The following is a 24,597-nucleotide window of genomic DNA, read 5'->3' as shown; positions in this document are numbered from 1 at the left end:
ACAGAAACCCAGACTCTGTCTCGTTTCCTCTAAGGATTGGATGGGCCAACTTGGGGTAATGGGCTTTCAGCCCAACAACAAAGAAAGAGCAGCACCGAACGTTGTAGCTCAACCCTAGAATCAAGGTGGGAAGCTGGATTCGATCGATTTTGAGAAGCAGGAGGACATCCGAACACACCTTGAGTTTCGTCCGGTTATCCGGCGTGGTTCCTGAAGAAGAACCATCATTTTAGATGTGTCAAATATGGTGGTCGGCGAGGGCGAGCGTCGGGGCGGTGGTAAGCAAGGAGGGCGCGCGGATGCAAAGAGGGATTTGGAGAGTGGCGGTTTCTTCTTCCGGCCTTTTTGGCACAAGGATTGGTATTTGAATGGTTTGGGTCTTCACCCAGTACCTAAAAAACCATTACATCCTACAAGACTAGTGTTTTTAGAAGAAACACTGGCATGAAAAATATTTTAAAATGATTAAAAAAGAGATGTTTTGTGAGGGAAAACTAAGTTAATCTCCTCTAATACCAAATAACCATTTAAGATTTATGGTGTTTTTCAATTTGCATATCCTAGAAACACTAAAAAAACACTAGTGTCAAGGCCTCGTTCGTGCTAAAAAATTAAACTATGCGTGCGGGTATTCATGCCAACGTCGCCGGCACTTCCAATACTGCCGGATGCCGGTGTGACGGTGTGTGCATAACTTTTACTACGGCACTATTCTAAAATGCCCGAAATTAACACACTATTTTTTGGAGGGAAAGAAATTAAACACTATTAAACGGCCCAGTTAATTCGTTTCCTCAAATCAAATAGCCATCGCCTCGGTAACAAAGAAGCGAGTCAAATCAGTAAGACGTCTTCTTCTTCTTCTTCGCGTTGCGCCGCGTCGATCCACCGAACCTGGGGGGAAGCAGAGCAGAGCAGACTCAGCAGAGGTGACTCAGCACTCGACGCCGGCGCAGGCGGCCCGCCGGAACCCGGGCGGCAGGTCCGGCGCGCGGCTCCACTTGCCGCCGGCGACGTCGTACACGAGCACCATCCCTTCGAACGCGCTTGCGGTCGCACTCGCGCCGCCCCTCACGGCTGCCGCGCTCACCACGGCCGCCACCGTCCCGCGCCCGATCCCCGCCATGGCCACCCGCACCGCCATGCCGATCCCCACGGCCCCCCTGGGCATCGGCGGCGGCTCCAGCGCCACCCACCCGCCTCTCCCCTGCAGCCTCCAGAAGGAGAGCTCCACGGCGTGGCTGGCCACCACGTAGAGGTGCTCGCCGACGCCGCACGCGCCCACGACGCACCCGCCGGCGGGGAGAGCCCGTGGGCGCGCCCAGGCGCCCGACGCCACGTGCAGCGCGTCCACGGACCCGGCGGCGCACACGTGGCCGTCTGATCCGCCGCCGGAGCCGGAGACGGCGACCCCGCCGGCCACGTAGAACACGCCGCCGGCGCCGGCGCCGACGCAGCCGTACCTCCGCCGCGGGCACTCCGCCACCACGCGCCACGCGTCCGCCGCCGGGTCGTACTCCTCCACGGCGCCCGTCCGCGCCGACCCGCCGGCCACGTAGATCCGCCCGCCCACGGCCGCCGCCGCGAACTTCTTCCGCGGGAACAGCGTGCGCGCGCAGGCCCGCGCGAAGCCGCCGCCCGTGACGGCGTCCACGCGCAGGTTGTTCGCCCCGCGACCGGTGACGAGGAAGACGGAGCGCGGGGGCAGGAAGACGGCGCGCGCGTGCGAGAAGAACCCCGCGCCGCCGCCGCCGCCGCATTGGAGCAGCAGGGTCTGCGGCAGCGGCAGCGAGGTGACCTGGACCTGATTCTCTGGCTGGAGCGGGAGCGGGAGCAGGGCCTGGGAGAAGGAGCCGCCGCTGCCGCGGTCGGGAAGGGAGAGGAAAAGGAGGGAGGGGCGGAGCTGGCCACGCGCGCGGCGGAGGTGGAGGAAGGCGTCGGAGGCCAGGAGGTCGGCGAAGCGGCGGCACACGGCGGGGAGCGGCGGGAGGGATGCCCGCGGGACGCGGGCAAGGCACTCGAGGAGGAGGTCGTCGGGGAGCGCGTCGATGTGCGCCGCTGGTTCCGTGACGCCGGCGGCGGAGATACCAGCAGCGGCGGCGGAGGAGATCGGGACGGGGACGGAGATGTGGCGGCCGGGGTCGGCGGGGACGCAGGATTTGACGAGCCAGGAGAAGCTGCGGGAGTGGCAGCTCTCCGCGGCCATGGCCACCGAGAAGCTCCTCCCGCCGGAGTGGATCTGGCGCAGCAGCAGCTAGCCTTGCTGCTGCTGCATTCGTCAGGAGCTGTACTAGTGCGCGTCCGTTGCTGTCAAAAGGGAGTTCTACTCCGTATTAGGACTAGATTTGCTCTGCTTTGCGTGCGATTTGGATTAGGGGATGATGATGGGATTCAGATTGCGCGTTGACAGCGGGCGAGCCGTTGGGCAGTGCGCCGGTGCGGCGGGTGTTCTGTTCCCCACCGGCAAAAGTAGGGGAATTCGTTATAATTAATTGGCGGTTTGAAATTCAAACCAAGCTGTTTTAAATATTTTCTGGGTAAAAACACATTCCAAACTGAACAAAACAGTGCGTGGTTTGGTTTACCAAAGGAAAATAATATTTTCTCTTCTTCTTGCTTTGTTAAGATAAGGTAATGCGTCTCATTGACCAAAATGGTGGGCGGTCTTTTCTTCTTCTTGCTTTGTTGAGATAAGGTAATGGTGGGTGATCCCTCTCGATTAGCTTGTGCTCGCGCCTCCCTGTCTGTTCCCGGTGCATGATATAGCAAAGTCCAATCAGTGTGAACGTTGACAAAAATGGCCACCATGTGTCACTCGAAGTTGGTGGGCAGGAGGATCTTTTTTCCGTTCTAAAACCAATTTGTAGGTACTAGTCCAATGTTTACTCGAACGGAAAAAAAAAGTTGGTCCAAGCTACCAAGTTCAAACAAATTGAATTGATGTTGGTGGAAGCTAGTTCCAACTTCAAACAAAAGGGGAGTTGGAAGCTACTTCCCTTCGTTCCTAAATATAAGAATACAAAACTTTGTTTCAAGTCAAATTTCTTCAAGTTTAACCAAATTTATGTAGTTGTCCAGCTTTGCAAAATAACTCCGTAACATTCCTCTCATGGATTTTCTACAAGAGTCATACACATGTTTATTATACATTGTGTTTAACTAAAAAACGTCATATGCTTGTCAAAATTTCAGTCAAACATATTTGCCAAGTGCCTAAAATTATTTAAAATAGATGGAACAACAGGAGCAAGACTAGGCTGCTATTGATTGTTACTTATACCTCATGTTTACAGCCCGAAACTACAAATTTCACTTTTTCTTGACAAAAACTTAGTTGAACAACAGTAGCAATAAGGGAGAGTTTAAAAAGAAAAAATGAATCAACAGGGGTGGAAGTGGAACAAAGCTCCGAATTTTATCATTTTATTATTCTTTTCATTCTTTTAATATATTAGAAGTACTTGAGAGGAATTTAAACCCCCTCCCCCCATATTCCTGAGAAGCGTAGTTTCCCCCTGTTCCCTGCCCCCTCGATGGAGGCTTGCATAGCTGATTGTCTACTAAATTAGTGGCACATTAACCTTTTAGACAAGTTTCCAATGGAAAGACCCACACAGTACACAGAAATGGCAAATATTAAGCACGTCTTCGTCAGAATCAGCTTCACTAAAGAAAAGAGTCACACATGATGGGGAAAAAAATGCTTAACCATATTTTGCAGTGTTTTTCTGTTCTCCTTAATTCCAGACGAGTACTGTACAACAGTGATGGTATAGCTCTAGAACAGTTATCTTTTTTACAGATATTTGGGCTCCATTCGAGCAGTTGTTATTAATTCCTACCCGCCGGTGAGTTAACGGTTAACCTGCTCTTCCTTGTCTGCCTCAGATACCTGCCTCTCTTTTTTTGGCTCTGAAGTGCTGAACAAGCCATTGAAGTGACCTACCATTGTCGTCAGATGTGCTCCTACGACTGTCGTTGCTAATCAGATCTCCAGTTAACACTATGAGTCAAATTCAGAAATTCTCAGCCCAGAGAGGCTGAGAAAGATCACTAGGTCTAACCAAATCAGTAACACATCTGCCATCTGGCACCCCTTGCAACTTTCAGTTGAAGCAGCTGAGTAAGTCGCCCTTCCTTCACCTTTCTCAGAAGCACAACCTTCTTTTGTTCAGACTTCACAGGGAGAACTCCGAGTTCCACCTTGCGACTCAGTAGGCTCATGAAAGATCAATTAGCGTTCCGACATTGTCACTTTAGTCTTACTGCTACCTGAGTGTTTATGTACACGAAAACTCCAACAGCCAGAGCAACTTCATAAGGCCCCTTCCAATATCGATATACATACGTATTATCCAGAACAGCAAGCTCTGAACAAAATCCTGAGCAAGGGCTCTCCCACTTAACACACAGTTATTCACCAGCTTAAATGCAAGAGAACTTGTTGATAATCCACCTTAGCAGAAAATCAGGTCATCTCAGATGCCTGTTCAAAGTATTTTTATTGATTAAAAGCTGGCACACGGTGATTTTTATAGAGATCCATTCCAGATGCCAATGAGAAGTCAGCATCTTCCTAGGCTGACCAGAACGAAAAATGCCCCCAAGACCTTGACCTGAAGCCTGAAGACATTGTAACAAAAGTTCAACTTCTCGCTACTATTTTCAGCTGGTATAATGTAAAAGAAAAGACGCTTTCCCAATCATGTAAACTGCAGAAATAATACACTAAAAACATGTAAACGTTGTTTTCAGCAAATTAACCGAGAGTTCTGAGAAGGTATTTTAGTAGTTTTGCATGTTCAAGAGCAAAACTATAAAGTTTTTACCAGGAATATCAGCAATTCAGAAAAAAAAAATTATTACCTCCACGAGAGATCATTTCAACAGGACATCCAGTCGTGCTGATAGCACTATCGAATTTGAGTGCTGGAAGAAATATCCTCTGTAGGTATGGTATTACAAACAATTCTGCTCTTACTGTCTCCACTTGCTGAAGTTGAAATCCAAATGCTTTGCAAATGCTCACACAAGGAGTCAAGAATTAGCAAATTTAAGCTCCATTTGTTTTGAGGATCTACATTCTTCAAGATACAACTGAAAAACACTATAGACTTCACAACCAACTGATTTTACTACATATTGGTCAAATAATATTTTGTACCTAGAGGCTACCTCAAGCTCATCTCTCTGAAATTCATTAGGAAGGATAGTCCTCCATTCCCTTGATTTGCCAACAGAACAAAAGCCATAAAGAAGTGAAAGGAACGTTGCAGAGTCCGGTTTGTAGCCTTTGTTAGCCATCTTATTTTTTAAGTCCAATGCCTCCCCAAGCATATTATGTATGCACAGGCTAAATATAATAGCATTGTATGCTGAATTCCTTGGATCACATCTGTCATTAACCAGAGCCCTGAATATGTCCAAAAGAGCACCTTTGCCATGCAAGTTAACAGTACTACTGCAGTGTGAACTGATGATAGAAGCCATGCTGTTACACAGACCAGTAACTAAAGAATGCAATGTATAATCATTAGGAGAACACTGATTAAGCAACATGTATTCGAAGTACATGGCAGCTCTGACCACTTTATCCTTTTTAAACAGACTACCAATTAGAATGGTATAAGTTATCACATTGGGAAACAGACCTTGAGATTCCATGCTTCCGAACAAACATTCTGCGGCGTCTGTATCGCCTAGCTTGCAGTATCCATTTATTAATGACGAGTACGCAACAACATTTGGTTGGCATCTCCGTTTCATCATATCGCACAGTAAGCTTAGAGCTCCACTTATATTACCTTGCTTAGCGTAGCCACCGATAAGTGTAGTGTATGTAAACTCATCTGGGATACGCCCAACCTTTCTCATGGTGCTCATGCATTCAACTGCCTCATTCATCATTCCGAACTGACAGTATCCTTTTATCATAGCATTATAGCCAACAACGTCAGGGTGGATACCCTTTTGTTCCATGAATTCGAATATTTTCCTTGCTTCATCAAGACTCTCATTCCTAATGAACCCATCTATCAATGTGGTGTAAACATATTTATCAGGGTGTACATTTTGCTCGAGCATCTCTTCGATAAGGTTCCTAGCTGCAGGAAGCATCTTTTTCTTACAAAGGCCACTAATCAATACATTATATATGTTAGCATCAGGGAGAAGCTGTCTCGCTGCCATCTTCTCCCGGACAAGTAAAGCCTCGCTGACTTGACCAGCAACAACAAGACCATGAATCAGTGCTCCAAATGTGACCACGTCAGGAGTATGCCCTCTTTCCATCATCTCCACAAGCAAATTGGAGGCAACAATCACTTCTCCTCTGACGCAGAAGCCATGAATCAATGAAGTATAACTAGACAAATTTGGGTTCAACTCCCACCTAGTGGTCTCCCTCAGAAGACGCTCGGCCTCTTGAACACGCCCTTCCTGGCAAAGCCCAGATATCAAAGTACTGAAAGTGATGGCATCTGGGTCACAGCCACCTGCAAACATCTGCTTCAAGACCACCAATGCCTGTGACGCCGAACGGCATTTGCACAAAGCGTCGATGACGCTATTATAAATCTGAACATTGGGGGGCAACCTTCTCTCCCGCATCTCCGAAAGCAAACTAGCAATCTTCTCCAGATCACCCTTCCTCCCGAGCCAGCTCATAAGAGTCCCATACGTAACCACAGTCGGCAACAACCCTTTCGCCTCCATCTCACCCAAGAGCAAAATTCCCCTGCCCACGTCCCCGCGCCGACAATACCCATCGATCAGAACATTGTAGAACACGGCATTCGGCACGCACCCTGCGCCCCACCTCGCCTCGATCAGCTTCAACCCCTTCTCGACCAGCCCTTCCAAGCACAGGCCCCGGACCATCACGCAGGTGCTGTAATCGTCCGCGCCACTTTCCTCCGCGAGCATTTCGTCATACAGCTTGCGCGCGTCGTCCCACCGGCGTCGCTCCACGAGGAGCCTGAGCAGGCGGTTGGTGTGCGTCGCCCCGGGGAGCGTCCCGTGGTGCTCCCTGGCGCGCTGGCACATCTCGGCGGCCTTGGCTTCCATCCCGGCGTCGGCGTAGGTGGCCACGAGCGCGCCGAGGCAAGCGCGCGTGGGCACGGCGGCGGCGGCACCCGCGAGGGACATGTCGCGGAGCGTGGCGTCGACGGCGTCGAAGCGGCCGGCGCGCGCGAGGAGGCGGAGCAGGGCGGAGTGGGCGAGGGGCGTGGCGGCGGGGAGGGCGGCTGCTTCATGGCGGGAGCGGGAGCGGGACCAGGAGAGGAGCGCGAGGGCGTGGTCGGGGTCGGCGAGGGAGGCGACGGCGTCGGCGAGGCGGGCGTCGGGGAGCGGGGACGGGAGGAGCGCGGCGAGCGCGCGCGGCCAGGCCGGGTCCGTGGAGCGCGCGGCGAGGACCTGCGCCAGCGACGCCGCGAGCGCGGGGGAGATGGGTGGGTTTTGGGCGCGGCGGCGGCGGAGGTGGTGGGTGGGGAGCGGTGTGATGCGGGGCAGGAGCCTGGACATGAAACGCTCAGGCGGCGGGCGGCCGCCGTCGGTGGGAGGAGAGACGGCGGTGGGGGACAGGACAAGCAAAGCGGCGGCAGGAGCAGGAACGGGAGAAGAGCGCCCGGCCCTTGAACGGCAGAGACCAGCGGCAGCTCCTCCTAGTAGCATCGTGGCCGTTGAACGGCGAGGTTTATACGACCCCTCGGCAAGGACCTCATCCAAGGGTTGCTAGCAGCGAAAACCTTTTTTTTTTTTTTTTTTTTTGCAAACACATGCGTGCAATCCCGACGAGTTCAAATCGTAGCGGAGACACCTGCCGCTGCTAGCTGCTTCTCCCGTGGCCGGGAATCGGAGCAACCGCTGGGCGAAGGCTGTATCTAGCAATCAGAGACGGAGAGGAATGAAGACGCGTGGGAAGAAGCAAAATAAGGAAATTTTACGCAGTCCGATTCCCGGACCGAGTACGAGCACCTACCTGTCTGCTTAGCTCCCTCGCTCTTCGAGTTTCCAGCTGCTGTTCTTTGAGAGCAGTAGTACTTGGCCGTCTCTTGACGATTGACGACTGACGACGACGAGGCCGGCCGCCATGGTGGGGAAGCACAAGAAGCCACAGCCGACGATCTTCACTCCGGAGTCTAGATCAGCTCGAGGGCCAAACCGAGTTTTAGTCCTAGGCTAGATATGATAAGAACCCTAGTTGACTAGCAGCAGCTGTAATTCTGATGATGTAACGGTTCTTGTCAAACTATGTGATAGAACTCGTCCTTGCGTGCGACGTTAATTCCCAGTTATTTATTTTGCTACCTCATGCAGTGTTTAGGAGTGCTGCTGATCGATCGATTCTTGCTCGTGTACGTCATCGGAATATTTTGAACCTGATGACCTTTTGTTCGCCTGCACTAAAGGTGACGACACACTCTGGTCTAGTGGTCAGTCTCCGAAGGAACAGAATTTTTGGAGGAACAGAATTACAGGATAGTGCACCAGGCAAGTTGTCAATCTCCGTCTCCCCCCGCTAGAATAAAAAATTCTAGCCGCGCGATGTCGATCTTCTCTTCTTTAAAAAAGCATACCCTCCTCCTGCATGACAAGAGAACTTCTTTATTTATCTCATTTCAGAACTCCGGCGATGTACATGTAAATTTCTGCGTATATATTACCTTGCTGCCGCCCAGGCCAAGGGGTCACCATCCAGCGCTAAAATAGACCCGCGCGACATCTTCTGCGAAACTTCGCGTGAAACCAGTAAAAGCACTATTTCATCCCTATTGCCGGAACGGTTGTTGTTAAATCAGCTGGGATGCCACTAAAGGCTAGAGCCTAGAGCAACGCAGCAACTCACTCAGAAAGCCCCCAAAAGGCCCCAGCTCCAAAGCAAGGAAGCCATGGCGACAGCCGCTGGCGTTGACCCTCTGGCACCTGCCGTTCCGTCCGGCATAGACCGGAACCACAAGTACGTGCTGCTCCTGGGCACACTCTCGGCCACCGTCACCTACTCGGCAGGGCTGAGCCCGCCGGGCGGGTTCTTGTCCTCCGATAGCGGCGTCGAACGCCACCCGGTTCTCCTCGACATGTATCCCCAGAGAAACCTGATGTTTTTCTATTGCAACGCCACCGCCTTTGTGGCGTCCTTGGTGGTCGTGGCCCTCCACATCCAGAGTAACCAGCGAATCAGGCGCTGCACACTGCCGCTGCGGGCCGCCATGACCCTGGACTTTGTTGGCCTGATTGGCGCCTTCGCCGCCGCCGGGGGCTATGGGAGAACCCAGATCTCCACCTACGTCGTCGCGCTGGTCGCCGCCGTCCTCTCCTTCGCCGTCATCAAGTTGCTCGTGTTCTTATACTATCTCGTGGAGAATCTGATCCACGATGTGCAAGAAGCGCTCAGAAGGTACCTGCAATTCGAGAGGTTGGAGCATCAAATTCATGAGGAGCAGCAAATAAGAGCATCCGAGCTTGCCAATGATGACGCCTACCAGATTCTCTGGAAGTCGCGGATGTACCTGCTCTTGCTCGGCATTCTTTCGGCGAGTATCACATACCAAGCCGGATTGAACCCTCCGGGCGGCTTCTGGCAAGACAACGCCGGCGATGGTGGTCCCCATAACCTCACCGGTGGCCCAGTCCTCCACAACACGTATCCTCGGCGATACCTGGCCTTCTTGTACTGCAACCCGGTGCTCCTTGACAACTACCAGCACCGCTACCACTACCTGGCCTTCTTCTACGGCAACACGATGGCCTTCCTGGCATCCCTCGTCATCATTGTGATGCTGTTGTTGAACAGGAGGCTGTTGGCGAGAGGGATATGGTGCTACATGCTGCGGGTGTGCGTGATCCTCGAACTCGTCGGACTCATGAGCGCCTTTGCCGCCGGGTGCTACAGAAAGATATGGATGGTCGATGTCCTGTTTCTGTTCCTGGCGGTTATAATCTCCATCTCACTCCATGTTGCATTGTTCGTCTCTGGAACGGCACGAGGTCTCGTGCAAAGACTTCTACCGGAGCACGGATGGCCCCAGGTCCTTAAAGTCGAGAATGACTATGTCTCCAAGGACGACGAGTTTCAGCTCGGCATATCAAGTGGGACGACGAGAGAGGAGCCATTCGGACTGGAGATCTCGGCGCCCATGATATGTGGCGCGTTCACCGTGATTCTTTTCATCCCAGTGATGGGCATCGTCGACGTCTACAACCTAGTGAGGCTGCTGGTGCCGATGTTGATCGTCTCGATCGGGTTGGGCATTTGGCACAGGGTGTTTGCTCCGCTACTCTGGGCGCTGGCAAGACCTCTCCGGCGCCGGTGTATTCCACACCACGGTGCAACAACACCAACTCCCCGGGAACAACTGGTCTTGGCTCTATGCCATGGAGCGTCCAAGGTGATCCACTCGCTCTGTTCCGGGACATGGATGTTGATCCTCGTCATGGTGATTTGGATGCCCTCGTTGAGGCAAAACCTTAAGGTGAAGTTTAAGGTGTCCAAGATATCGGCCGTATGGGGCCTGTTGCTTGTCGGTGCAGCCCCGACCACGGCAACTACCACCATCATGGATACCCCAGGCGCTGCTACCGTGGGCACCCCAACCATTGCACCATCGGGTACCAGCATTGTTCGCCGCCGCAGGGATCAGCCTCTCGTGCAGGCTGAGGTTGAGCCAAGGCCTAGGAGAAACCGTAGGCCTAATAGACAGGTTATCGGCGGGGACTGGCACAACTCATGATCAGCATGGCTTCGCTGGCTCGCTGGCAATGCTGCTGTTGAGGAGGCTGATTGCAGATGTGGTGCGTTCAGATATAGTTGCCTGTGATTTTGTAACAGGTAGAGTTTTGGTTGATGCACACGATTTGATATGCTGAAATGTTAAGATGGTCTGTGCGTTCAGTGCTTCAGCCTTCAGAGCTTTTAGTTTCGTATGATATCTTTGTTCAACGGCGGAGCTAGGAATTGCACAAGTCTCGGACCAAAAAATTTGGGGCAAACTCTTTTCCTTGATAATAAGTTCTATAGTCCCTACGAAAAATTAAAGCCACAAATTATTAAAGGAGAATCACCAATTCGTCACATATTGTCGAAGGGGAACCATTAATTCATCACATTTGTACACTAATCAACCAGCTCTAAACTAAAAACAGAAATTTGGAGAGAGGTCAATTGACAGAGGAGGAAGCAGTGAAGCAAAGTTGCAGTCACTTGAATCACAAAGGAGATTTACCGATTGCGATTGAGTAATCGGAGTGGGAGTTGGTGGAGCAGGGGAGGCACGACGGCGAGCCCGGCAACGGCAAGCTGCGCGCCGGCGAGCCCTGCGACCTAGGGGCCAGGGGGGCCACTGGCCACGTTCTGCTACGCGAGGCGGGGGGGAGGTCCTGGAGGTTGTGAGACCGGAGGCGGCGGACTGCGGTGGCCGGCGGCGACGGCGTCCGGACGCAGTTGGGACTCTTGGCCTCGATTCGATCCCCATTTTCGTCGGCCTCTTGGCCTGGGACAGGGAGGTCCGACTGGGCTGACTGACTGAGGTGAGCTGCACCCCGGGCCGAGGCCCAAATGTTCTGTGTTCCAGTCTGGTAAAAAACATTCCACGACCCCGGGCCCCGGCCGTGACTTGGGTAGTCGGGGCGGAACCCGGGCGATCCAGACGACGGACGACGTGGTGGATCACGCGGGCGTCAAGGTCGGCGAGGTGAAGCACCTCAGCTTCAAGAAGGGAATCAACAAGGACAAGACGTCTACTGGATGGGTCATGGAGGAGCACCACTGCTTGTTGCCGGAAGCCGTCGTCGAGGACGGCGAGATGGTGCTCTGCAAGATCCATCTCTCTCTCAGCGCCCAAAAGGCTCGCCGAGGATCCGCCGCACATCGCTCTGGGAGCCAAGAACAAGAAGATCAGCCGGCCCCAATGCCAGTAGCAACAGCAAAGAGGCCAGCGCCGGTTGAGCTGCACGGTGGAAGAGCTTCTCGGCGGAGCAGCAACAGATGAGGAGTTCTTCGACTTCATGGCCGTCGAAGCAGAGCAGCAGCAGGTCGTCGACCTGCCGATCGTCGCGAGTGATGAGAACTTTGACTCGGGCTTCGACTTCACCGCCGGCGAAGCAGCGCAGCAGACCGTCGATTTCGACTTGGACCTTCCGGTGCTGGATGAAGACGCACTGAGCGAGATTATGCTCAGCCTGGACGAGGACGACGCGCCGATGAGCTTACCGGCCGTCGAAGCAGAGCAGCTGCGGGCCGTCGACTTGCCGGTCGCGAGTGATGAGGACTTTGACTTCGAGTTTCCGACAGCGGAAGAACTGAACGCGATGCTGTCCAACGTGGGCGACTGGCCGCTGAGCTTTGCGCCGGACGGCGATCTCCTCAGGTTTCCGGGCCTTCCGGCTGCTGTTCTTTGAGAGCTTAGCATTAAGACTTGACCGTCTTGACGACTGACGACGACGAGGCCGCCATGGTGGGGAAGCACAAGAAGCCACAGCCGACGATCTTCACTCTGGAGTCTAGATCAGCTCGAGGGCCATGCATACCGAGTTTTAGTCCTAGGCTAGATATGACAGGAACCCTAGTTGATTAGCAGCAACTGTAATTATCACGATGTAACGACTCTTGTCAAACTACTCCTATGTGATAGTAGGATGTTAACAGTTCAATTAAATCGTCCTTGCATGCGACGTTAATTCCCAGTTATTTAGTTTCCTTCCTTTGCTAGCTCACGCAGTGTTTAGGAGTGCTGCTGATCGATTCTTGCTGGTGTACGTGATCGGAATATTTCGAACCTGATCTTTTGTTCGCCTGCACTAAATTAAATTTTTGCTAGAAATGCCCATGCATTGCCACGCCCCACGCACACGGTGGTCATGATGTTGCTTTCATGTTTGTTGAATCCATCTGTTTACTTGGATAATAAACACCTGAATTTTCTGACCTCAACTTTGACCGCAACCGCCATATCTTAGGGTTGGCAAAGGACCGTTCGTGTGCCATGCTGTCGAGCTGCACTACGCTGCTACGGCCTAGAGGCATGATGGTTGTAATGATCATTTTGAAAGGTGATTGTGTGCATCACGTTGCCAAATTTCGACGATTGCTTAGGAGGGCTCTCGTCGTTCCTTTTGTGTTGGCAGCGCCACCGTTTGTCTCTCTTCCAACATCCCTCAGTCACGCATCTCCATTCTTTGTCGTCCTTTTTAACTTGTTTATTTGATTTTGTCATATGCTTATATTTAAGTCGTCTAACTTTTGATTAGAGATAAGTTGATTCTTCAGCATTTTTATATGGTTTGTGCTCTAAGATTTGACACGGACGATTTAAATTCAGCGTCTCTGATTCGTTAGCTTATATTTTAGTTTTTTTTCCTTAAAGTAAAAATTAGACAACTAAGAGTATATACTTATATGGCCACACCTTTAATCATTGTAGCCGATGGTACTTGTCCACGGTCAATGGCAAGTAGCTTCTTTTGTATTCATTAAATTTAAATCCTAGAAATTTAAATTTTAAAATATATTAACACCGCATCCAGTCTTTTTTACTTGATTCGTGCATATCTATCTATCTCACCCTCTCATCATGTACTCCACTCCAGTCTCCCCCCACCATGCATCCCGATCCCCGCCGTCACTCCAGTCACCCCCGACCATGCATCCCCGCTGGCTATGTCCGGTCGCGTGGGAGCTCTCCCCGCTTCGTCGGCTCCAGATCTGGCGCCGTCGCCCATCCCCTACACCGGCGCGCCGCCCCAATCCCCTGTTCCGGTGCCTCCCCGTCTCATGATTCGGCATGCGGCCTGTTCGCCATGCTCCAACGCCACACACGGAGATGGCCTTGCGCCGCGCGAGGTCTAGCGCCTCCAGTCCTTCCAGTTCCTACGATGTCACCTCTGGCGGCCGGGATCTGTCATGGAACAATAAAATAAAATGATAAACTCAAAACACATGCATCAAAACTTTCTCCTTTTGTCCTTCTAAAATAATAGCGCACATATATCAGAAATAGGTGTTTATTCATGGAAAATGAAGTATGATCACCCGAAATAGGAGTATGTACCGAACTGAAAGCGATTTGTGCTGTTATTAGCAAGTCAGCAGAGTACCAGCAGTAAAAAGGGAGTGCAATTATGCAGCATCATTTCAGATTCTTTCGCAAATAAAAAACACATCATTTTAGATTAAATATGAAGGACCACATTTGCACCTGTGGGATGGTAGTAATATGATAGCGAGAAAGACAGTCAAAATGCATGGAAAGCTTAAGTAGTAACTGAGAATCAAACAGAAGAACCTGTAGCACTATAGTATACTATATCACTTTATTGTGGGATGTGTAATTTGGACAACGAAGCTAAATAAAGAGAAATGAGAAGAGACGCAGCACCATCACCTAGTATGTGCCACTGAGGTACAATTCAATTGTTAGGTGAATCAGATCTCGGACCAGGCCCCATCAAAAATAAAAGATCTTGGTCCAGCAGAAACATAAGTGAACCAGGAAGAAATCTCCACTATTGAATCAAGACAACTGATGTATTCTGTATTAGACAAAGCTGAAACCTGGGTAGCTTGTTTTCTCAGGTGCTTAATCAAAGTTGTTTTCCCTGTAGAATATTGACCAAAAAACATAACCATTGGTTTTGCATCGAAGTCATTGTTCGTCTGGAAAATGGCAGAATAAACAGAATGACATGTAAGTACTCTTTGCAACATAATTGATCATATTTTCTTTTCACTGCAAATCTTATCAAGAATATTTTCCTCAAAAAAAAAACAATAACAAGCTTCTATAAAAACAATCTCAGGCTCCAAGTGATAGACATCCTTTTCATGAATCCTAAACATTTCTAAGCTAGAAACAATGCACTGATTATTTCTAGGCTGATAAAAAATCTTAACGTGTCATGAAATGAGCGAGAGAACCAGGACTAACCTCCTGCCAGAAACAGCGACCAAGCTTGACATTAAGCTCTGTGCACTCTCCAAAAAACTTCTTGAAAGGGTTATCCACACTTGTCAAGTTGATCGAGAAATAGAATAACAAGTCCCCCTCTAGGAATTAGCGAGCAGTTAACGAGTATCCGGAAACAGCCACAATCCACCATATTATTGACTTGCATCCTTTTTTCTTAACAAATTTTTTGCCTAACATAAGGTCATCTACAAGAGAATCAAAATAGTTTTCCCCTAGAAACTAACATAATTCTCCCTCATCCTCCAACAAAGCTGAGTCTGCATAATCTAGAGCAGGGACAACCTACAGGGCCTCATCTCATGAACAAAGCAGGCTTGAAAATATTTCTAGTAGGAACAGATTGGCACATTTCCAAGACACAAAGCACAGCTAGCCCTTTTATTTTAAACTTAAGTCCTTAACTGAAGCCAAGCAAAAAAGCTTGCACTGTTGCACATACATATAGGTTGATCGAATTGCTAAACCTTATAATTAAAACACAAGCCCAAAAGTTTAGAGCCTTTTGGGTTGACCTATCCAAATGGCACATTTGGAACTCTTCAATAATTTAGAAGTCCAGTGCATTGCTCCAATGTTGTAGCACTCTTGAGGGTTTATAGAGTATATGTACTCTAAGCTCCTTTTGCAATATCTTTGATTTCGAAGGTCATATTTTGTGGTAACTGGCATAATCTACCAAGTTGGACGTTTTGGCATCCAAATTGCAATACCATGGCTCCAATTTGTACAAGTTCCAATTATCCTGAACCAAAAGAGAGGCAATGAACATTGGAGAGAAGAGATGGATACTCTGCACTACAAAAAGTTCACCCGCCGCAGCTGCCATTACCAAGTGCCCACCCATGGCCGCCAAACTTTCTGAACAAAGGTTCTCCCGCTGCATTACTTCTCTTCTCAACCAAACGTGCTCAAATCGAGACACTAAAAAGCACAGAATCTTACCATCTGCATAACGCTCGCTGATGAAGAGGGAGAAATCGAGCCACGTCTCAGGTCGCGTGGAGATGTGCCTGACGAACACCAACACCTCCCCGGTCACGCTGGGGATGGCATCTCCTTCGTCTGCCTCCTCCTCCTAGCATCGAGATGCCGCTCCTCACCCTCCCACCTATCTCCGCCAGATCGCTCTGAACCCCGCGGATCCTCTTCGTCATTTGCGTCCCCGTCCGTACCCTCCGCCTCTGCAGCGGTGAGCGGGGAGAAGGACTCCGGCGGGGGCGGTGGGGCGAGGAAGGACGCCACGTCCACTTCTTTCGGCAGGGGAACGACCCATCGACGGCGGGGGTGCGGTGGCTGTCGCGCAGCGAGAGGGGGTGGCAGCTCGTGGGCGACGGCGTCTCGCGTGTGCGGAGGGAGGCGGCGGTTCGGGCGCTCGAGGGAGGAGGGAAGGCGAGAAGATGAGGCACTCAGAGAGATTCAGCGTGGGGCCACGCCAGCGACGCACGGATGGAATGTTTGACGAACGACGAAAAAGAGGTGAAGAAAACGGTTCGTATTTTTTAGATAGTTATAGATTTGCACAATTGCACACGTGTCAAATCTTGTTATAGGTGCTTCGTGCTCGAATATTCCGATCCTGAGCATGCAAGATACATGCAGTTCTTGTAAAAAAAAACGTTTCGGTCCTTTTGATTATATGCAGAGAAACTAAAAATGTATAAGTCGCGGGGAATATTTCTGTTTCAGTCAGTAATTTGCAAGTGTTGGTGTCGTACTACCTAAGCATTCACTTCTGCAGGCTCCATGCAGCTACTCTGTTATGGTCTATCGTAATTTTATTGTTTATCGTGATCCATATTAATTAAGAATTTGTCAAACCTTCTTTCATTACTTAATTAACCTATTCATGGAGAAGCATCTCTGGGGTACCTAAGCCTGACCGAGGAAATGCACTTCGATAATTTGACGTGCAGATGACACTATAAGTCTTGATTTCTTTATTTAACATCATGTCCAGATGTAAAGTCTGCCGCAACGCGCGGGGAAATCACCTAGTTTCATCATATCAAGACTATCTTTGGAGGGTCATGTATTGTCTTTTGCGAGCTGAGAAATAAAAACATACTCGATTTTTTTTTCGCGGGCTATCATGACTACCTAGATAGCGCACATTTTTTTGGGTTTTAAGCGATTTTCCGATATCGCGGCCCTGGATAAAAGCTTACAGACCATTTCTGGCCAGTCGTAAACATAGTCATTTTGGTCTTTTTCGTGGGGCTATAGTCTTCTGACATCGTGATCACCAGTACACGATTACAAGCCATTTTTTTCGCTCCAAAAAAGTTGTTATTGGCATTTTAGGGCCTACAACCCACATTTTTATTGGTTTGTAATTGAGTTTCTGATATATTGACTTCTAGTACATGGTTGATGTCCTTATTTACTGGTCAGAATTTTTTTCCGTGCCCACAATTTTCAAGGTTTCCAACATATTTTTTCGGTACCATGATCCTTGGTACATAATTACGTGTGGTTTGGCTGGCGAGAAATAACGATGTTCTTGGGTTTCGGTCAATTTCCATATGTCATGACCCCTGATATATGATTACATGCTTGCCCACAGTTGGATTTGTAGTCGACTTTAAGATTCTGTGACTACTTGTGCGCGGTTTAATGAGTTCTGGTAAAGAAGGCTCTGTTTCTGGACTTTTACAAGGGGTACATCACATTGTTTTTAGGTTTTTGACTGATTTTATGATATCGTGACTCATGAATTTTGGGTTCCTTATCGATTTTCCGATATTATGAGCACGGGTCGTTTTTTACCAGTCAAAAAATTGCCCGCATGGTTTTGGGGTTTCCGTTAGATTTTTCTTTTGACCAATCGAGACAGAACAAGGTTGTAAACTTTTTCAAGGGCTATATAGTACAAAATTTGGGGTGGTTTTTGGCCAATATTCAATGTGTTCAGGGAAAAATATTCTACATAGACGGAGGGAGGACTAAAAACCTGTGGGCTAATTCATGAAAAAGAGCAAAACCATGAAATGATGCATGTAAACGCGAGGGACAGAGCGATAGCAATAAATCATAACCTTGCGGTTCTGTTAAGAAGCCCGAACAAAATGTAAGGCAGCGCCGGGCTCAGGCGTGAAAGTCCCATTAACAGATCACATGGGCCATCTCACGACAAAGTAACCGTGCCAGAAAATTCACCAGCCTTTATGAAAGTCCTCAACTCAAGAATCCATGCTAAAATATTAATGGCATGAATAGCAGGACACATGTGGCTCCTTGAGAAAGGAAAACTTGCGGTTATTACAAAAGTTACAAAAATCAGACCGTATCAAAATTGGCAGACCTCTATGGGCAACTTGAGGGGTATAAAGGTGCGGAAGAAAGATTAATTTCTCAAGCTGCGATTCAAGTTCCAAGTAATGGTGCAAAAACGTCACCATTGTCAGATTCACCACCACTGTGAGTAGACGACATTTGTGAAAATCTGAAAAGCAATTGCTCCATGCCAACAGATGACTTCAAGGGCTCGAAGCTCGCAATCTCATTGTATACTCAAGATTTTCTTCAACTTAACAACAAGTTTCCAGTCATCCATTGACAAGTCATCCTGCAGTGGTAATAAATCCCTTTAAAATTAGCAACTGGAGGTCTGGCAGCAATACAGAACAGGCAAAAGGTGAATGCGGAACAAAATGTAGATGAAAATAAACAAGGAGCGCAGGACTTGCCCTGTAGTTTTCTTTAAGAAGATCGATGGACCGCCTCGTAACGTGGCTGACAAGCTCATCTTCCATCTCAAAGTGCCTGCCGAAACTCTTCTGCTGCTCATCAGGATTGCTCCCGATAATCTGGTCACATCAGAGTGCACATGTCAGGCAAAACCCAACAAATCTAACATGCATAAAAACAACTGTGTAACACAAGAAAATACCAACCTTTATAGCCACCTTTTGCCCTTTTGTGGCCATATCAACCTGTTTGTGATTAATTTCAATGGAGGCAATCTTCCCAATATCGATAAATTCTTTCGTGGGTATGCAGAGAGGTGTTCCCACCTAGATTACAAGAAATAAGGAATAGCATATCTTCAGAGACATACAAAATGAAAAATGTAACATAAAGTCTATAAATATTTGTTAGTTCTTAACTACTAAATGCTCTAGAAAGAGATGACATTTTCTGGACCTAGGAGGTAGTCAGGTAGGAGCTACCATTGGATTTATTGTTCCAGAGATACAATACGCTTAAAATATATAATTAGCAATTGATGAACACTAACATAAAGCTGCACATAGTCCAATTTAGCCACTGCCACATCCTTGTGGTCCCAGGAGCCAAACGGAAATGTTTTTAGTTTTTTATTACTTATTTTATTTTATGATAGGCCTGTCACAAAATATTCAAGATTAAAACATGAAACAATGTAGCGAAACAAGAGTGAGAAAGAGAAAATGTCAGTGACCAACCAAAATTTACCTTAGCTATTCCTTCAAGGATATCGACACCCAAAACTATTGGATCCTTCTTGTTGAAGACACAGTTCGGCATGATCTTGAGAACACAGGGGAAAACAGCTTCTTCAGCACTTTCCTTTTTCTTCTCTTCCCTCAGATTCTTAATGTATGCTGTAAATTGGTCAAAAAGGTGGTATATTATATCTGCTACGAAGATCCTCACACCAGACTCTTCTGCAAGATCTCGGGCATCAGGCATCACTTTGACATCAAACGCCAAGATAGTTGCATATTCTTTCTTCCTCTCAAGCATAACACTGGCCTTCATAACATCTTTCTTGTGGACTGGCCCGATGCTGAAATCACAGAAGGGGATATTCACAGCAGGGCTCTTCAAGAACTCAGTGAGAGCTTCCAAAGAACCAAGCGTAGATGCTTGGACATAGACTCCCTCGCCGCTCTTATCAATCCGGTTCCTAACCGTTGCCATCTCTTTCATTACGGCATCCTTCAGGTTCTCTATATCCTCCTCAGGCCGTACAGCGTATAAAGCAGTCCCGGCAATTGCATGTTCTAGACCCTGAAAGAAAACAATCATTAATTTTCAGACATAACACTCTGAACTGCGCAAAAATATGAACCCACCTGCGCTGATATTTTAATTCCTTGTGCAGCTCTGATCTTCTTGTGGTGAAGGTAGGTTCCCTGAAAGTTGTTCATGTTTAAATGGTTACTCCAACTTGAACTTACAAAAGGAATAAAAAACCAAAAATCATCTTAGTGCCAAGGAAAGTAATGATACATAATTCATAAGTATCTAAAGCGTCGAATGCTTAAAATCTAAAGTGGGTCTTAAGACATGTCCCAGTCCCACCTTTATATGGTATAGCATACTACAAATCCTACAACATATAAGACCCATTTTGGATTTAAGATGGAGCTCACCTGTCATAACTTTTGGCATCTAAAATATATACTTATGTATAAATTAACATATTTGAATTGCTCATAAGTCATATCAGTGCTACAACAGTATCTATTATATTTATTCTCTTATGGCCTGGCCATAGTGCCATACTGCCATGGCCTGGTCTTAGGAATATTTTCTTAAGACGCACTCTCCCACTGCTTGTGGCTGGGTCTTAAAGCTATGAAAATTGCTTAAGACCCAGTATTTTCTCACATTGGAGATGTAGTAAGCATGGTAATGCGAAACAGGAAGACGTACTGATAGCTAATGCCTGCCATTGAATTACACTAATAAGCAGAGGAAAAATAACTTGATGCTGGTGACAAATAGGAGGCATTAAAGTGACAAAACTTGACCAAAAACCATTTAGCGCAGAAGAAAAAAAGGGCAACAGGGCGCGAGAGTTTAAGCATTTTTGGTCGCATGCGCAAAAATAATAGCATACATCTTGACATCTTCTGAAAAAAGTGTGAACATAGTTTAATCTTTCCAGTATAAAAATAATTTAATCAAAGGTGCCCAGTCATCAAAGCACTAAAGCAGAACAAACCGTCTAGGTTGTTGAACAGTACCATATTGGGTGTGAAGTAAGAAATTAAAACAAAGCTACAGTATTATGAGCAACACACCTTAACACGAAGCTCCTTCATTGGGTGTGGTGTTAACAAAGCTCTGATAGTTGTCACAATGGGTCCCTGAATAGATGTAGTAAACAACATGAGGAGGCTTACATGCTGGTGCTGCACTTGCTGCTGCAATTGAAATTATAGAGCAAAATGATTTTTACCTGCATGCCACACACGACTATTTGATCTCCTTCATGGAGAATACCATTGACCAGCACAACATCAACTGTAGTACCATGACCTTCGATGACCTTGACTTCCAGCACAGTACACTGAAACACAGAAGATAAAATCATAAGAGTGCATTCTTCTACAATGACAAGCACATTTATGCACAATACCTGGACTTCGTCAACAAACAATGACAAGTAAATTTATGCACAGTACCTGGACTTCGTCAACAAAAGTAAGCTTTTCTTCCATCGTCTTTTGTGCCCATTGCACCAATAGTAGAAGCAGATCAGGAATGCCTTCACCACTGCAGAGAGTAGTGCATTATGTGTTAAGGAAAAGATGTCAGTAATATCTGAATGAATGAATGAGCAATTTCAACGGTAAATCGTGCCTTAATGCACTCGTAGGCACTATGTTAAATGTATCTTCCATCTCCTTGTTCTTGTAGTACAAAGCAGTATTCACACCTTGCATCTTGAATTGCGTGACAATCTGTTGGACAAAGTGCATACATGGGATTATAGCAACACCAACTAGAAGAGATTGTTTTATTATATACAAAAAGACAGGAGGAAGTAATAATGTCAACACACATCAGTAAGCCTCATATTGAACTCCATCTTAACATCTTCATTTTGTTGTCTTAACGCCTTCCCGATAGGAGCATTTGGACAAGCCTTCCAACCATAAAGACGATCAACCTTTATGCAATGACAACAAACAGACAAATAAATGAGAACATTAAGGAAGCCAGAAGTCAAAGGGTATAAATATCCAAAGCATATGCCTACCTTGTTCAAAGCAACGATAAACACTGCATCCCGACTTTTCAGAAGATTCAGGGATTCGATTGTCTGAGGTTCAAGCCCATGCATGATGTCAACAACCAAAATAGCAATGTCACACAAACTTGAGCCTCTAGAACGAAGATTACTGAAGGACTCGTGGCCAGGAGTATCAATAACAAGCAGGCCTGGAACTTTAAGAGTAGCATCAGCCTTCAATTCCCTTGTTCTCTCTCTAATGTTTTCAGTTGGGAAGTATGTAGCCCCAATCTGTTGAGTAATACCACCAGCTTCTCCTTCCTGTACATTTGTTCGTCTAATACAATCTAGCAGCTTTGTCTTTCCAGTATCAACATGACCAAGGATGCAACAGATTGGTGAACGGAGATCACTACCATTTTTAGAGTCATCATCTTTAGAAGAAGAAGCTTTCTTCCCTTTATTCCTTTTAGCAATCCCATTACTGGGACCCGCATCTTCCACTTCACTCTTTTTAGAGTTTACCACGGGCATTGCAACATTTTTCACAGCTGGAACTGCAGGTTGCGCTTTAGAACTTTCTGGCTTCGTAGCAGCAGGCTTCTCCTCTTCCTCCTCGAAAGCACTCGTCTTCGGCAAATTCACATCAATATCATCCCAGCTCTTTGCATCCCAGTCATCTTCATCTTCCTCCTCCTCTTCTTTTTTTGACTCTTCAACCTCCTGATCAGGTTCGGTTTTCAACTCAGATTCATCCGCCTGAGACTGAGCTTCCTGATCCACGATTACATATCCTTCCTCATCAATGTTTGCTTCATTTACCTCTTGATGTTCTTCTTCAGCTACCTTCAGAGACTCTGCAGCCTTTGTTTGAGCTTTTTTCTTCTTCTTATCATACTTAGGCCTCTTCTTTGTCTCCGGGGCAGCACCATCAGCTACTTGAATTTCACTCTGCTCAAGGAATTGTCTCCTCATGGCTTCTAACCTCTTTGCTTCCTCCTTCTGCTTCCCAGTTAATAGCTTACCCTCCTGCTTCTTCTTCAGCAGCTTCTCCTTTTCCCTCTCCTTCTTCCTCTTCTTTGCTTCCTCCACCTTCCTCTCCTCCTCCTCTTTCCTCAAACGCTCTTCCTCCTCTTTCCTAAAACGTTCTTCCTCCTCTTTCTTCCGCCGCTCCTCTGCTTCCTGCCTCCTCGCGAGTGCCTCCTGCATCTCCCTTACGTGCTTTGGGAGCTTCTTCATGTCAACCTTCCCTTTAGGCACCTCTGCCTCCTTTACCTCCTCCTTCTTAGCATCTGCCTCCTTTGCTGCCGCTTTCTTCTCCTTCTCTTTTTCCTTCTTCTTCTTTTTCTTCTTGGCTGCCGCAGACTCCACTTCTCCTTCCCCAACCTTCTGCTCTGAATCAGCATCCTCCACAGTTTCCGCGTCCTCCTTCACCACTGGAGCAGAAGGAGGTGCCTGGTATGGTTTCTCCTTCTCTGGTGCTGGGCCTTCACCAAGCTCGGCAAGAAGCTTGTCCAAATCTTCCTCTTCCTGTGCTGTCCTTCCGCTCTTTTTCTTCTTCTTCTTTGATTTCTTCCCTTCAGCATCATCCACACTAGATGCAGCAGCCACAGATGCCTCGTCCTTCGCTGGCTTGGGCTCAAGCTCTTTGGCGGGAGCAGGCGGGTCCTCAATCTCTGCAAGGAGCTTGTCAATGTCCTCATCATCGACGGTAAACCCTCCTTTCTTTTTCTTCTTCTTCGATTTCTTTCCTCCGGCATCATCCGCATCAGGGGGACCCATAGAATCCCCACCTTTAGCCTCCTCTGGCTCAGCCTCCTGGGTGGGCTGAGGGGGATCCTCCATCTCAGCCAGGAGCTTGTCAATGTCCTCATCATCCACCGTGAACCCACCCTTCTTTTTCTTCTTCTTCTGCGGCTTCTTCGCAGCCATGGCCGCAGCCTCCTCCTCCTCTTCTTCCTCGGCAGCAGCTGGGGGCGCGGCAGCCTCCTGCTCGTCCTCTTCGGGGGGTGTCTGAGCTCCCATACCCTTCTTTTTCTGCTTCTTTTTCTGCTTCTTGGCCTTGCTGAAGTCGAAATCGAGGTCGTCGTCCTCGAGATCGTTGTTGCCTGGGTTACGAATTGGGGAAGATTAAGGAGATGAAACGGGGAGCTAAAGGGCAGGATCTGTTCGTGGGGTGACGGGAGGAGAAACGGTCGGGAGCGAGAGAACCCAAGGGGAGATAGATACCTGCGGTGGAGGCGCCCGCAGTCGGCTCGCCATCGTCGTCACCTCCACCCGCAGGCGGCTCGTAGTCGTCGTCGTCCTCGGGCGCGGCGGCGGGCTTCCCGCCCTTCTTCCTCATCTTGCCGCCCTTCTTCGTCGGCGGCTTCTCCTTCTCCGCGGGCGGCGCGGGGTCGTCGTCCTGCGGCAAGGAGTACTCGTCGTCTTCGATGGCCACGTTCTTCTTGCGCCCCATCGGTGCCGCGCGCGTCTAGGGGTCTCGGGGGACGGGGGTCGAATGCGGCGGCGGGTGGGGGTCGATCCGAGCTTGAGCTAGCGAGACGGCGGCGAGCGGCGGTTGAAGAAAACCCTACTTGTGCTCTCGCTCTGTTTGGGTTGGGATTTTTTTGGGAAGGAAGAAAGTGCAGACCCTTCTCTTTCCTGCTTTAAAACGTTTTTTTAGACCCGGACCTGACACGACTCGCCCCC

General features: G+C 48.5%; 3 protein-coding genes across 3 annotated transcripts; all 3 read right to left on the bottom strand.

Annotated features, from left to right (window-relative positions):
* Positions 1-507: 507 nt before the first annotated feature.
* LOC100839351 (F-box/kelch-repeat protein At5g26960) lies at positions 508-2,803 on the bottom strand. Its single transcript, XM_014902046.2, has 2 exons — positions 836-2,803; positions 508-803 (listed from the first exon to the last, which is right to left on the bottom strand). Exon 1 carries the CDS (start codon positions 2,204-2,206, stop codon positions 935-937), a length of 1,272 nt encoding a protein of 423 aa, XP_014757532.1. The 5' UTR covers positions 2,207-2,803; the 3' UTR covers positions 508-803; positions 836-934.
* An 883-nt stretch (positions 2,804-3,686) lies between these two features.
* Positions 3,687-8,807, bottom strand: LOC100822788 (pentatricopeptide repeat-containing protein At1g52620). The gene is made up of 4 exons (XM_014901800.2): positions 8,664-8,807; positions 7,979-8,583; positions 4,867-7,880; positions 3,687-4,623 (listed from the first exon to the last, which is right to left on the bottom strand). Exon 3 carries the CDS (start codon positions 7,669-7,671, stop codon positions 5,038-5,040), a length of 2,634 nt encoding a protein of 877 aa, XP_014757286.1. The 5' UTR covers positions 7,672-7,880; positions 7,979-8,583; positions 8,664-8,807; the 3' UTR covers positions 3,687-4,623; positions 4,867-5,037.
* Positions 8,808-18,101: 9,294 nt separating this feature from the next.
* On the bottom strand, positions 18,102-24,532 carry LOC100838847 (eukaryotic translation initiation factor 5B). Its single transcript, XM_003578922.4, has 12 exons — positions 24,136-24,532; positions 21,934-24,014; positions 21,736-21,843; positions 21,534-21,634; positions 21,356-21,446; positions 21,130-21,240; positions 20,972-21,037; positions 20,018-20,077; positions 19,395-19,952; positions 18,854-18,973; positions 18,647-18,766; positions 18,102-18,525 (listed from the first exon to the last, which is right to left on the bottom strand). Exons 1-12 carry the CDS (start codon positions 24,362-24,364, stop codon positions 18,460-18,462), a joined length of 3,711 nt encoding a protein of 1,236 aa, XP_003578970.1. The 5' UTR covers positions 24,365-24,532; the 3' UTR covers positions 18,102-18,459.
* Between the last annotated feature and the right edge of the window lie 65 nt (positions 24,533-24,597).

Source organism: Brachypodium distachyon, chromosome 4 (genome assembly GCF_000005505.3).
Source record: "Brachypodium distachyon strain Bd21 chromosome 4, Brachypodium_distachyon_v3.0, whole genome shotgun sequence".
NCBI lineage: Eukaryota > Viridiplantae > Streptophyta > Magnoliopsida > Poales > Poaceae > Brachypodium > Brachypodium distachyon.
This window is presented reverse-complemented; position numbering and strand designations above follow the sequence as displayed.

What these genes read in the sequence shown, in the direction of transcription:
- LOC100839351 (XM_014902046.2), bottom strand. Translation starts at nt 2,206, where the DNA reads ATGGCCGCGGAGAGCTGCCACTCCCGCAGCTTCTCCTGGCTCGTCAAA.
- LOC100822788 (XM_014901800.2), bottom strand. Translation starts at nt 7,671, where the DNA reads ATGCTACTAGGAGGAGCTGCCGCTGGTCTCTGCCGTTCAAGGGCCGGG.
- LOC100838847 (XM_003578922.4), bottom strand. Translation starts at nt 24,364, where the DNA reads ATGGGGCGCAAGAAGAACGTGGCCATCGAAGACGACGAGTACTCCTTG. An exon ending in GTGCCTACGAGTGCATTAAG is followed by an intron (nt 21,447 to 21,533) that starts GCACGATTTACC and finishes TACTCTCTGCAG; the next exon opens with TGGTGAAGGCATTCCTGATC. An exon ending in GAATTAAAATATCAGCGCAG is followed by an intron (nt 19,953 to 20,017) that starts GTGGGTTCATAT and finishes GTTTTCTTTCAG; the next exon opens with GGTCTAGAACATGCAATTGC.